This window comes from Alexandromys fortis, unplaced genomic scaffold, assembly GCF_014885135.2.
Source record: "Alexandromys fortis isolate MF-2015 unplaced genomic scaffold, M_Fortis_MF-2015_v1.1 scaffold_22, whole genome shotgun sequence".
Taxonomy (NCBI): Eukaryota; Metazoa; Chordata; class Mammalia; order Rodentia; family Cricetidae; genus Alexandromys; species Alexandromys fortis.
Genome location: NW_026067900.1, coordinates 13018704 through 13033291, shown reverse-complemented (window position 1 = coordinate 13033291; position 14588 = coordinate 13018704). Strand labels below are relative to the sequence as shown.

Sequence of the window (14588 nt, the reverse complement as noted above, 5' to 3'; positions counted from 1 at the left end):
TTAGATTTATTGCTGTCTCATAATTTGAAAAATCATACATTGAGGGTACAAGCACTCTGACATTGCCAAGGAACTTTATCACGATCACTGAATGCCAATTCAGTTTCTTGTCTGTGATTTAATTGCTTGCCAGAGAACTCCAGCTAAGTCAGACTTGGAGAGGCAAAAATTAGGAGAGACAGATTTCTACTCCTGCAGCTCTGAAGCTGCACTGCAGTTTTGGGAGATATTTACAAACTGCTTATTTTTTTTTAAGTAGCTAAGCTGAGTCGTCGTCGACAGTGAACTTTGCCCTCTGGAATGGTGACTCTGGTTCTGTTTCCACATGAATGCTCTCCAGAAGCAGGTCTTCTGCAGTCTGAGTTGGAAATGCTTTCCAGAAGCAGGTCTTCTGTAGTCTGCGATGGAAAGTTGGATGGCGTTTGAGCTGAGCTCTAACGGAAAAGACACATTGATTTAGAAGAGCATTTACATTACGTTTGGAATTGAACTTCTATTTTTGAAAGTGCCGTGTGAAGGCTGGCTGGGACAATCTATAAGATGAAGCACAGCTTCATTACAGGGTGACTCATTCTCCAGTTATCATTGGTTAATTTATATTTTAATTATGTTTGAATTGGATGCTAATTTCCTTTTCAGGAGGCAAATGGAAAAGAGCTAAGGAAACATAGGAAAGTTACTTAAATGAGACATTGGTTCTTTGGCATAGCGTGTGGAAAAACTGTATAATTCAACCCTTTGTGAATGTTCAGATCATGAGGAATACACCTGTCTGCTGCACCAATTCCACAGCATCAGCAATGAGGTGATGCAAGCAGACACGAGGAAAAAAATATTTTGAATATATATTCACATATATGCTCATATATTGTTAATACATAGTAATATATATTCTATAATCATGTTCATATGAATATGAACATTATTTGTAGTCAGGAGATGCCAAACACCAAAATTGCTTTAAAGAATATTCTTATTTTTTTAAATTATTCTATACACATATACAATGTATCTTATTCTGATTCTCTTCCCATTTCCCCTGAGCATTCTGCCTCTCATACTACACACATCCTCCTCCTACTTTCATGTCCTCATTAAAAAATACAACCTCATTAAAAAGCTACTGGAGTCCCATTGGTGCTACCTGAATGCACTAATGAATGGACATGAGGCTATCTACCTGAGCATAGACAATCTACTAATGGCCATTTGCTCTTAAGAAAACAAAATGAATCGTCCTTCCCCAGCAGCTAGTAACAACCAGTAGCTTCTCAGCTAAGGGTGGGGCCTCCTGAACTCCTCCATTTTGAAATATTAACTGGCTTGGCTCTGTGCAAGTTGTGCAGGTAGCCACAGATGCTGTAAGTTCACGAGAATAAAGGCCATATCAGGTCCAAAAGATGGCGTTCCGCAGCTCATTTTGCCCTCTCACATTCTTTCTACTGCTCTTCTGCCATGTTCCCCTGAGCCCTGGATGTTACAATAGGTGCTCTATTCAAAGCCAAGTACTCAAAAGTCACTTATTCTTAGTCCTTTGGCTGAATACCAAGATTTCAAAATCCGATTGAGTTTTATACTTTAAAATCTTGGACAGAAAGATACTCCTATTCCTTGTACTTACACTGGTGCTAGGAAGATTGTATAGGAATGCGACTGAGATGGAATCCAAGGGAAAAGAAGAGATGACACTTAGAAGAGCCACTTGAAAAAATGCCACAGAGTCTTTGCCAGAGATGAATGAAATATAGAAAACACAAGTACGCAGGTCAGAGCAGGAGAAAGAAGGCACTAGGAGATTAACATTATTGAAACATACCACTAAGGAGAAACCCCCCTGAGCAATCCTCAGGGTCATAAAACAAACATTGGAGGAGCTCATGCAAGAGGGAGGGAGCAGATGTGGATCTCCTCTCGGCAAGGTGGGGACAAAGGAACGAAGCCTGCTGGGTTCTGCTCACTGCCAGGAGACCAGACTCTAACTTCTGGCTTTCTTCTCCTCCCCTCACTCCTAATGTATTCCAAACATGGATGCTTGTTCAAACCCAGTCTTACCAAACTAAAATATTTTCTGGTAGTTACTGGTAACTGGAGCTTCCCTGATGGCAGGGACTATAAATAAATTAAACAATCAAATGCCTGCCTTGACAACACTGTGATTGAACTCACAAGAGTGCCATTGAGTGTTCAAAAACAGGCATGTGTTGAGAATCGATTTCTTTTAAGACAGGATAGGCCAGAGAGAAGAGAGGGAGACATCCCACATCTCACTGAAAGTATGTGATAGTCAGTTAAATCAGCTTCCCAGGTCTCTGAGTGTCAGCTTTGAAGTGACTTTGAGTCATGTGCATGGCAATAAAGCTATAAATACAGAAAGGGCCAAGCAATCATAACCATGACCCCTATTTTAACCAGCTTTGCTTCTCATGAAGTCTTCATTTTCAAGGAGCCATTATTCTAGACAAAGCAAGAGTGAAGACTCAGTGACACCCTGGCCAAGTGTATCTTTTGCTCAAACAGCTTTCAGAGAGGAGCAACAGAAAAGAAACTAGACATGAGTGGTGTGTGTGCGTGCGTGTGTATGTGTGTGTGTATGTGTGTGTGGTGTGGGGGGCAGGGAGTTGAAGGAGAGTGGAGAGTGTGTGAAGAGAGACACAAAAGAGTGAAGAGCCCTGGAGGAAAGAATCACAGGGCAGATTTAAAAGATTTTTAGGAACTGCTAGTATTTAGACAGAGTCTCATGTGTTCTGATCTGAGCAGGGCTGAGCTTTGCCTCTCAAAACATTGTTATGTTCCTAATCACGTTGAGTCCAGATGTTTTGCTGCCGAGGCACTAGGGAGTGACATAGCTTGCTAGTGGCCCACTCAGGTTATTGCACTCTTAACCCCAACACCAGCCTAATGCTAGCCCTGTGTCCTGCCTGTTGTACCTATACGGTTGCTTTAGCTTTTGGTAATCTAATGTTTGACCAAATCGAAACCCCATTTAAAAAGAAAAGAAAATACTTCATAGGTTGTAGTCCTGATACCTAGTCTCCTCAAGGAACTGTCTTTTCTAAAACTCCACATGTTACAAAGCATCCTGCATTTCATTAGAGTATGTAGCCTCCTGCTGTGGAGGCAAAGAGCAGTATGCAGGATAACAGCCTAAACAAGGAGGGATACTCTTATCACTCTGACTGATAAAAGAAACCGGGTTGAGCATTTATCTTTGCAGTCATGGCTTCTGAATTAGACCTTCGTCTCCTTTCCTTGGGGTCCGAGCTGCATCTTCTGTGGGGATGTGGTAAAGTGTGTCTACAGATGATGTTCATATACCTTTGTCAGAAGCTGGGTGTTAAAGGCCCATTCCTTGTAACTGAGACTCTTCTCTGGGGTCACTCAGGTCATTGTTGGTGTGCCTTTAATGAGATGTCAACTATTCTTTAGTTGCTATTTCATTTGTATCTTAAAAAGGCCTTTTGCAAATTAATCTCAGGGCATTAAGGCACTTGACAAAGTCTTTATTGTGATTTTATTAGTATTTTGTTCTAGTTTTACAAGGTTTTTGATTCTTAAAATAGTTGGTTAAACTCATGGGAAGACATGTCTAGTGATGAGGGAACTTTTTGTTTTAAGCTCAGAAATGTCTCTGTGAATACATTTTTGCTTCAACCACAATTCTCTTCCTGTTATTTTTCTCATAGTGAAATTATTTGCTTGTGTTTGTGAGACTGATGCTTGTTGTCATGGAAACAAACAATCCCATAAATTCAGTGCTTTAGAAATTAGGAAGAAAAGCAGACTGAAAGACACAGACTTAGGAAAAGTAGACATTGGTGATTACTCTGGTATTAATTTGGTATGCTTGGAGAATATCATTAGTGCATTGACTAGCTTCTTTAAATCCAAAGTCACTATTAAGTGAGTTCATTTCCCTGTAGTCCTCCTGACTGCAGGCCAAGAAATTCAGAAATGTGGAAAATTGGCCTATAGTAAGCAAAGGGAAAGTGTGTTGCAGACTTAAAACTTAGCAGAATAGTAGGAAATCAGTCATCAAAACAAGTAGAAACCAACAAACAACCAAACCAAGGCAAGAAGCCAGCGATAGGAAGTTGCACTTTCATATTCTGCAAGTGAAGAAGATGTAGCGGTTATCACCATGCAAGCAACAAATTCTCAGGGCAAAGGGTTTTCATTTTTATGTGCTGAGGAAAAAAGTCACTATGTTCTTGAAAATAAGTGTTCTTGGTTTCAGTGAAATATGCAGCTAATTCCCTCCCAGAGATGAGATGCCCTGTCTACTTTCAAAGTCATTTTTAATGGACTAAGAACTTTTCATTAGGATCTGGTAGCCTTTCCAGCTTCTGTCTTATTTACCTTTCGCTCTACGTTCTACCATGTATGAGAAGAGTGTTTGTGCACTGACGCTTTTTTCATTAATACTTATCTTTATTTTTGGTTGATGCTTAATTGTTTATGAGTAGTTCCAAAACATTCATTGCACTCTGAGTTAAGAAAATAGCAGCTTTCAAAAGTCTAGTATGTGCACTGTCATTTACATGAATGGAAAACAATTATTGGCATAATGTATGCTGAGGAGGCAGGTAGCTTTATAGTTATGTCGCAGTGTGGTATAAACCCTAGTAAAAGCATTCAATATAAAGTGACTACTATATTTATATTACATTTGAAATATGGAAAATGAGGGTTTCAGTAGAGGACATCTATGCCTATCATTAAGTTTAGGTTTCTGTGTCTTTCCATTTAGGGGAAGTATAGATTAATGAAAGAGCCATGATTTAGTAGCAGACAATTTTGATCAGACAGAACAAGAAGTGTGTTTTATTTGATGACTCGTTACTTTTAAGTTGTCCAGAATTATTGGTGACATTGGAGTGAAGCTGTGTCAAAAGTTTATACTTTTGCTCTCTTGAACCGAATATGCAAGTTAAAGTTTACTCAGAAAACTGGGGTGGAAGCTAAGATTTGCAAGCAGTATATGATGGTTGCAGTAACTGTAACTCATAAATTGAAATGAGTATATTAAAATTAGAGAGAAAGGAAAACATTCTGGTAATGACATGGAGACCTTTGTGGAAGTGGGCTTTGTCCCAAAGTACTCTGACATCTGATAAAATATTGACATTCAGACATTGTTCCTTTTAGAAAAAAGTTAAAAGCATTCATTTCTTCGAATCTGGGTGTCTGCCTTGGCCTAGAGGGGCCCCTAATACGGAAAAGCACATGGGGGTTGATAGTTAGGAATTGTACAGCATGAAGTTTTCTTCTGCCAATTTGCTCCATTGATGAAAAACACCCCCAAAGCTCAGGAATAATGGTCAATTTTAGAGAGGTTGAGTTTGAGTCTAGCAAGTTAGGATGTCTACCAGGATGAAGGAATACTTAATTATTCAGGTGACATTTAAAAAGTGATACTCTTTTAACCTCTGTTCTAGAACGTGGTTCACCTCAAGATCTAGTTACTAAGGACATCACGAACACGTCGATTGGGGCCTATTGGACATCTGCTCCAGGAATGGTTCGAGGGTACAGAGTCTCATGGAAGTCGCTTTATGATGACATTGAGGTTGGAGAGAAAAATCTTCCTGGAGATGCGATTCATACTATGATAGAGAATCTACAGCCAGAGACCAAGTACAGAATTTCAGTTTTTGCAACTTACAGCAGCGGAGAAGGAGAACCTGTGACTAAAGAGGCCACAACTGAATGTAGGTGACTTCCCAAGAGTGTGTGGGTACATGTTGGTGCTACCTAAGAACTAAGCCGTTCAGGTGACATGAAATTGAGCCACTGAGGTTTTTTTTTTTTTTTTTCTTCACTTGGGAATAAGAACTGAACATGAATGATGTTTAAGTGTGGTTTAAGTTCCAATCAGGCTCTGATCTGAAAAATAATATATTTGGACAATTTTGAATTCTTCCCAGCCATACGTATGTGTCCATTTTGTTTTCTAGTAAAAGGATCATCTAGCTAGGATACTAAACAAGGGAAAGAAAATACAGCTCCCATGTAGACCAAGCAAATTGTGATTGCACGACCTTAGTCAAGGGCTTTAGCTTTCTTTGGATGTCTCTCTCTCTCTCTCTCTCTCTCTCTCTCTCTCTCTCTCTCTCTCTCTCTCTCTTATTTTATTATTATTATTAAAAATTTCCACCTCCTCCCCTCCTCCCATTTCCTTCTCCCATCCCCCCACTTCCTCTCCCCCTCCCTCTCCAGTCCAGAGAGCAGTCAGGGTTCCTTGCCCTGTGTGAAGTCCAACGTCCTCCCCCCTCCAGCCAGGTCTAGGAAGGTGAGCATCCAAACAGACTAGGCTCCCACAAAGCCAGTGCATGGATGCGTTTTATTTTGTTCTTCTTCCAGACTATAATCTCCGTGTTTCCAGCTTTCTTTCTCTAGTTAGTTCCCTTCTACTGTTTTCCAGTTACAGATATTTTATTACTCTATTTCCTCCCCCAAAAATCTCTTCTTCTCTTATGAATCCCCCATTTGCTAGCTTTATGACCTACGAACACATACATACACACAACACATCAGAGTTGGGGATAAGGGAGGGTGAGCTTGACCTGGTTGGTGTCTCCACTTTCTCTACTAAGGTCACTGGTCACTGATATCATTAGATTAGGACCTCATCTACATAAGCTTGTTTAATCCAAAGGTCCTACCTGTGAGCATCCACATTGGAGGTTAGAGCTTCAACATGAATTTTGGGGAGAACACAATTGTTACATCCAAAATTTAGGTCATAAATTTGTTCTTAGTGTGCCATATAATTTTTAATTGAGTCCAGATATTGTGAGTTTTATTTTATTGGGTCCTGGAAAGTATATTACTATAAATATTAATCTTGTTCCCCTACCTAGAATGTAGTTATTTGGAAATAGTTTGATCTTTTTGAAATTCATGTTAAGACCTGTTTTATTTTAGAAGTACTTCTGCTTTGTTATCTGTAATAGGGAGAGGGCTTTTGGTCCCAGCCACCCCTCTATCTTAACCCCCGAAATAAGCTCTCAGAAATTGCATTAATTAAATTACTGCCTGGCCCATTATCTCTAGCCTCTTATTGGATAACTCTCACATATTAGTTTAACCCATCTCCATTAATGTGTATCACCACTTGACTGTGGCTTACCAGCATGAGTCTAACCAGTGTCTGCCTAGGGCAGGAAAACCATGGCGTCTGCCTGACTCTGCTCTTCCTCCCAGAATTCTGTTGTCTTCCCCACCTACCTGAGATTCACCCTATCAACTAGGCCAAGACAGTTTCTTTAATAACCAATGAAAGCAACACAAATACAGACGGGCCTCCTACACCAGTTATAGAAGCAATCCCCTGCTGTACACTCTGCATGGCATCACCACAATTCTAAGGTTTGGTCTTCCGGCTGGTGGAAACTTTCTGGCCACATGTGAGCTTCAAGAGTGGTTCTGTTTATTTTGGGTGATGTGTTCTCTAGTTTGTGGTACTTTCCTTACATACATACCCTGACTTACCCTGGGTTGGGGACCCAAGGAGGCTTTTCTGTGTGTCTGGGGACATTTTATCGGTGGCCTTCTCTCTGCTGCAGTTCTCTGTCTGTGGACTCCATTCGATGTGGACTCCCACCATCTCAGCAGTTAGGAAAATCACAGGGCTCCATCTGGGTCCCACCTGCCTGTGCTGATGCCTGGAAGCACACCAGCAACAAAATGGTCAACACAGAGTCAGCCCAAGTCTGTTCCTAAAGTCTCAGGGTTCACTGGTGCTAACTGACGATCATTGTCTGAAAACTATTTTAACAAGTTCTTTTCCTCCCTATTTAAAATTGTTTCGTTATGATTCTTACCCACTTGACCATGAAAATTTCTTTAAAAATCAAAGAAGACAGTTGATTTTGTTTCCTTCAGCTTTAGCGTACTTGCGAGTCTTCTAGTATTGAATTAAATGATTCTGCTGATAAACTTATTATTTATAAGAAAGGGAATATTGTTGTTTGAAGATATTGGATGATCTATTTCTGACAGTTACTCATAATAGTTAAATATTGCTAAAAGAGCTAGCTGAGTGATGGTATCAGCTTCATATTAGATATATGTTAACACACAGTGCTTCTTAACATACTTGGTGTGTATGCTTTCATTTGCCAGCCTTGAGATGTTTTCACCTATTAGAGTTGCCTATTCCTTTGTGTTCATAGTCTTACATGCACATGGAAATCAGGAGATGGCTGTCAATCATCCTAACTCTGACCAGTTACTTACAGATTGTAGCTTCTTCTGAAAAGGCCTGAATAAAATTTCTAACTCTTTATTTTTGATCTTTAGTATTCCTTGTGGCTTTATTACTAGAGGAATTCTTTACAGAGAAAGCACCATAAAAATTTAAAACCACATCTTTGGAGATGAATTCCTTTTCCTTTACTAAAGTTTCTAGAATGCAACTAGGAAATCCCTGCAATATGAACTTTCATTTTTTTAGTATTAACTGGATAAAGCAAAAGCATCTCACCGAGGCCATCCTGAGATTAAGCTCACATGCCATCATGAACCCAAGAGACTATGATGCTCAGCATTTGTGTCCACACTTAAGAATACAGTTTCTTCTCACGTGAAGGAGGTGGCAAACAAAATTAGTTTTCTTTGACATGCTATAGATTATTATTATTATTTTTTTGTTTCACAGTATCCCAAGATTCCAAAACCTTAAAAGTGGATGAAGAAACAGAACACACGATGAGAGTTACGTGGAAACCAGCACCAGGGAAAGTTGTCAACTACCGTGTTGTGTATCGCCCTCAAGGGGGAGGGAGACAAATGGTCGCTAAGGTGCCACCCACAGTCACTTCAACAGTGCTAAAGAGACTTCAACCTCAGACCACATACGACATCACAGTTCTCCCGATGTATAAGACAGGAGAAGGGAAGCTTAGGCAAGGATCAGGGACAACAGGTATACAACAATAATAATACAAAGCATGCCTTTGGGGGAGAAAGTATCCCACCTTTCAAAAAGAAGGCTAGAATGTATCGATTTCATCTGTAAACATTTCAAATTGAATCTGGGGTGCAGGGGGGGGTGTCTGTAGCTGAGTTGTCGAGTATTTGCACAACAGGAGTGAGACCCTGGATTCAAGCTCCAGCAGCATGCATGCAAACACTTTCAATTTGTAATAAATTAAGTTGTATTTATTAGGGGGCATGTCTAATTAGTGCATTATTTGCTTTGCAAATCTAGTTCCTGGTAAAATGATTCTACCGGCTAATATATTAATCTAAGACTCATCTGAAGCTCGAGAATTGTTTATGCCGCTCTGTCAACACTCCGTTTCACAGGGCTTTTAGCGACCCTGACATCTTGTGCTATTGGACTTGACTCTCTATACAGTCATTTTTTGTGGGTGTGAATAAAAAACACTTAAGCCTATCTTATTGGTAATCTTTTTTAAAAAACCTTTTTCATTTTACAGCTTCTCGGTTTAAATCACCAAGGAACCTCAAAACTTCTGACCCGACAATGTCAAGTTTCCGCGTGACTTGGGAGCCTGCCCCTGGGGAAGTGAAAGGTTACAAAGTCACATTCCACCCCACAGGAGACGACAGAAGACTAGGGGAGTTGGTCCTTGGACCATATGACAACACAGTTGTCTTGGAGGAGCTTAGGTAGGAATGAACTGTATTTGTGCTAAAAGATTATATCACTTATATAAATTAGCAGGTTTGGCACAAAGAACCGCCTCTTATCTGTTTTCAGGAACAAGCAAAGAATTAAGATTAAACAAATAGTTTGTATTTTCAAATAATTTTTGTTATTAAGTGATCAGGGATAACTGTTTTAAAAAAAAAGGAATCCCTGGATTTTAACATGTCCTTATCACATAGTTTTCTTACAATTGCAGCCATGTGGAAATGTGTGGCCAGGTAACTCATTCTGAGACTCCCAGTGTGGGTGTCCCTGCAGTGAAGCACACTGGAGCTCAAAGGCCAGAGTCTGAGCGTGTTGCCAGCTGGCAAAACAGCTTTGGGTTGATGCAAGGTCTAGTTTCAGACAGTGAGTTGGGAAACAGAGGAGTGTGAGCTTGAACAGCAGCACTCCACATCCATCCAGTCGTACCAACGTGCTACTGGAAGTTCCTCTTAGAAACTTCCTCTGTTCGAGTGTGCATTCAATAACATTAAACCTGATAATGCTTGCTGTTCATGATCACTTGTGTAGATAGGATGAAAGTTGGTGATGTCACTGTTTGACGCTGCCCAGTGCTTAGCATCCTGGGTTACCTTGCAGACATCAAACATTTCAATCTCCTTAAGCCTCTGAGATTCACCCAGAGGCAACAGAAAAAAAGCAACTTTTTCCTCTCCTTTCTGAGGCACATCGGGGGAATGCTGCCTCTGGCAGCAAAGCCAGTCCAGAAATGGTGCTGTGAATCCCCGGAGCTCCCTGGAATGCTGGGTGGCTGCTTCCCTGTGAGTCAGGCTGGAATGAGATGGCAGCTATTTTTCTTCTTTCACAATACTGAACATTTTAAGTTCCTGTGGGTAAAAGTTTGTTAATGAAGGCGGATATCTTTAACAAGCTGGAAACTGCTTCCCTGAGCCCATGGTCTATACCCACTGTGCACATCCCTGTTCCAGGGCAGGCACCACCTATAGAGTCAATGTCTTTGGGATGTTTGATGGAGGAGAAAGTTTACCCCTTGTTGGGCAAGAGATGACAACCCTTTCTGATACAACCGTGACGCCATTTTTATCCTCCGGTAAGAAACTGTGTTATATTTCTATAAGAAATAGTATTGTGAAATTATCTCAAATGTGAAGTGTTAAGTTATTAAACAATGACAAGTAATTATAAAATTTCACTACAATATATTTAAATAATTCACATACTATTTTATGTTTGAATGAACTGCTTCAAGATATCCAGCTGAGTCTATTTTTGGCTTTTTCTTTCAGTTTTGCATTATTTAAATACCATTATTTAAAAATGGGTTTTATTCAGTGTGACAGCAGTAGTTACACTTTCTAATTTTTCTTTTTTTTCTTTTTTTTTTTTTTTGGTTTTTCGAGACAGGGTTTTTCTGTGGCTTTGGAGCCTATCCTGGCACTAGCTCTGTAGACCAGGCTGGTCTCGAACTCACAGAGATCTGCCTGCCTCTGCCTCCCGAGTGCTGGGATTAAAGGCGTGCACCACCATTGCCCGGCTCTCTAATTTTTCTTTTTAGTTATACAATTTTCTTTTGGTATAACGATTATATATTTTTACTTCAGTGGCTTATTTGGGCTGAGAAAGAAGGTTTTACATATGAAAAAGTGGGCAATCAATGACTTGCAAGCAAAATGGTAGCACAAACCCTTTAGACATTCTGCCCCTTGCCATAAATACAGGTTTGATGTGAACCAAGACAGCATTTAATAGAATTGAAGTTGAGAGGAAGAGGTAGAGTTTACTTCTAAACTTTTAAAAAATCATTTGCTAAAACGAGTCAGTCTTAGCACAGCCAGAGATGTTAAAGGTGTAGGTCCTAGGAACACTGTTTGGGAGTCTTCCATCTTGGGAAAGGTATGACATACACGGCACTGTGTAGTTGGTAGTGTGATGGGCATTACCTAAGTTTCTTTCCTTTTAAAATTGAGATAAAGATGATCTGATAACATTGCAATAAATGGGGAAGTTTATAGCTGGGGACTCAAGCTTCTAGAAAAAAGAGGATTTAAAGTTAGATGTGGAGGGAAGAAAGTCACATTTTGATATTTTGCATTGTTTCATTGTTTCTCTTATGATGACATTAACTGGCTTATATTTTTATTTTGTAGCTTGTCACTGAGGATATTGGGATTATTTTCTCTTCCCAAACACCTTCGCTTTGTATCTGTGTTTGTCTGTCCTACAGCCCTCGATTCGTGTATTTCTTTGCATATTTTTCTTAATTGTCTTCCTCCTTCCTCAATTCTTTGAATGTGCAAACTTTGCTGTCTGAAATTATCTACAGTAGATGAAAAAGTTAAACAGATATCAGTGAAACAATAGAACAGTGTGTTAGATTTTCAAAGCATGTTTTTACTTCATAAAGTTCTGATTTTAAGAGTCATGTGTCTAATCCTTATAACTTGTAATAGTTACCTGGTATCTTAATGATTATAAGGGATATTTTTGGCTCACTTAAACCATTTATGGTTTATACATTTAATCAGTTCATCTTATATTTATTTGCTAATATCTTAAATAGTGAAGAATGCAATATCTTACCTTATATAGAATCCAAATCTTATTCAAATTATTTATATTTATTGTTAGACAGCTATGCATTCACATTTATTATTTTAGGTATTGATTGTGTGAGCCTTTCAAACTGACCATCATGGTTTAATTAAAATCTCTAGGTTCTATGATCATGGTCAGGAAATAGAGTCAAAGATGAAGATTTGCCACTGAAATCATCTTTGGGGAAATTGGTTCTTGTAACTTATTTGAGGTTAATAAATTAAGCTTACCTGGTATGTTGAACTAGACAACTTGGGTGGCAGCAGCTGCAAAGGGAGCGACCTGCCAACTATGTGTTCCTTACCGTTCTGTCTCACGATTGCTGTGTCAGGGATGGAGTGTCTCACCAGAGCGGAAGCAGACATTGTCTTGCTGGTGGATGGGTCATGGAGTATCGGCCGCGCAAATTTTAGAACCGTGAGAAGCTTCATTTCTCGTATCGTGGAAATCTTTGAAATTGGTCCCAAGCGAGTCCAAATTGGTAGGTTTCCGACAACACTGAAGATCTTTGAGAACTTAACTGCCATCTTTAATCCATCCTAACATCCATGGTGTCATTTTAGCTCTCGCTCAGTACAGTGGAGACCCCAGAACAGAGTGGCAGTTAAATGCCCACAGAGACAAGAAGAGTTTATTACAGGCTGTGGCGAACTTACCGTACAAAGGAGGAAACACCCTCACGGGTAAGTCAGGACGCTTTGCTGCAGATTTGGCACGTGCTTTTGGTCAGACAGAGAGTTGAGAAATGATGTGACTGGCTGTCTTCTAAAAATCCCCCTAGGCATGGCTTTGAATTTCATTCGCCAACAGAGCTTCAAGACCCAAGCTGGCATGAGGCCTCGCGCTCGCAAAATTGGAGTTCTCATTACCGACGGGAAATCACAAGACGACGTGGAGGCTCCATCAAAGAAACTCAAGGATGAAGGAGTAGAACTGTTTGCTATTGGTAAGATCTGGAGAAGATAGTGATGCCCTGGGTGGCAGATGGGCTGAGGACATTTTTGTAGTTAAAAATATTATTGGATTACCATAGTCACTCAAACCAACAAGGTGGTAGAATTCTTGTCACTTCCGAACAAAAGTCTCCTGAGAGAGGAGTTGAAATTAATTAACAAAGGGGGAAAAAGCTAATACTTACTTCGACATTTCAGCTCTAGTTTTGGAGTGATCAAGACCTCGCTACATCTGAGAAGAATAAGATTCTTCAAGGGATTTATTTGCCTACAGAGGCCTCTGTGGGCACCTGGTGCTCATCTGCATATACCCCTATACAGACTCAGTGGTGGAGCACTTAGAAAAAGAAGAGGCCTGAAGTATTTGCCTCATTCCGTCACTATTTCTTGAACGGTGCTTTCAATTTGTAATGAACTGTTTTCCAAGGTATTAAGAACGCTGATGAAGCTGAGCTAAAGATGATCGCCACGGATCCAGATGACATCCATGCATACAATGTGGCGGATTTTGAGTCATTATCCAAGATTGTGGACGACCTCACCAGCAACTTGTGTAACAGCGTCAAGGGCCCTGGTAAGCTTAGCCAGGTGCTGCTATGTCTGGGTGGGGACCTCACTCTGAAACGCTCAGCAGCGTTAGAGGCTTTTGCTTCCTGGCTGCCAGGAGCATCCCCTGAGTTGTGGTGTGTAGATATGACATACAATTTAGGTTACCTGCATCTGGCACACAGTGGACAATCGAAGGCTTTTAGGAAATTAATTATGAAATTTTGTCCTTGTTAGTGAAAATTCCTTCCTTTTTATATAGGAAGATTTTGGTAAAATTGTTCTTCATTTATTTTTCTTGGTTCTGGGAAAGTCAGTATGAGTTTAACCTTACAGAAATAGTAGAAACCATTCTAGACTTTTGTAGAATTGTCTTTACTGGTGCCAAATGTCTTCTTGGGGGGAACTTCCTAGTTAAGAATCTCTGTTTTAGTTCATTTGTAAATGATATTTTTTTGGGGGTGGGTGGGTGGGACGGAACCAAACTAGAAAATGGCTTCTAGTGTCCTTAAGGATTTATTTAGGCTCTATGGCTCAGCAAATGCACAAAAGTGGGAGAAGAGAATAAAGGGGAGTTAAGAGACGCCCCCTTTCTGGTTCGGATCTGTTCTGTAGTCACGCAGTTTCTTGCCAGTGCTATGTCACGCAGATGGTGACGACAAGCCCAGAGATTTGGATTGCTAAGTAATGTTTGGTGGCCTCTTCCAGCTTCCTAAGACAGAGGCCTGGGAGAGGCATCCTATGCCTGCTTTCTCTTCTTCAGTTGTAGACGGTCAGATCTGCTGCTCCACACTGATAACCCCTGGGTGTGAAGAGAAGTTCCAGTCCTAAACTTGAGACTTTTAGAAATAGTG

The 14588-nt window shown here is 40.2% G+C and overlaps 1 protein-coding gene across 3 annotated transcripts in view; it reads left to right on the top strand.

The window, feature by feature from the left end:
• The window catches only part of Col12a1 (collagen type XII alpha 1 chain), a 107610-nt gene that overhangs the window by 27425 nt on the left and 65597 nt on the right, over positions 1-14588 (top strand). For 2 of the 3 annotated variants that reach the window (XM_050126312.1, XM_050126319.1), the window contains exons 14-21: positions 5436-5708; positions 8660-8926; positions 9444-9636; positions 10609-10730; positions 12567-12716; positions 12799-12918; positions 13017-13181; positions 13616-13762. In XM_050126312.1, the coding sequence (XP_049982269.1) occupies positions 5436-5708; positions 8660-8926; positions 9444-9636; positions 10609-10730; positions 12567-12716; positions 12799-12918; positions 13017-13181; positions 13616-13762 (1437 nt within the window). The remainder of the gene's footprint in view (positions 1-5435; positions 5709-8659; positions 8927-9443; positions 9637-10608; positions 10731-12566; positions 12717-12798; positions 12919-13016; positions 13182-13615; positions 13763-14588) is intronic. The other variant, XM_050126328.1, reaches the window with a different exon arrangement.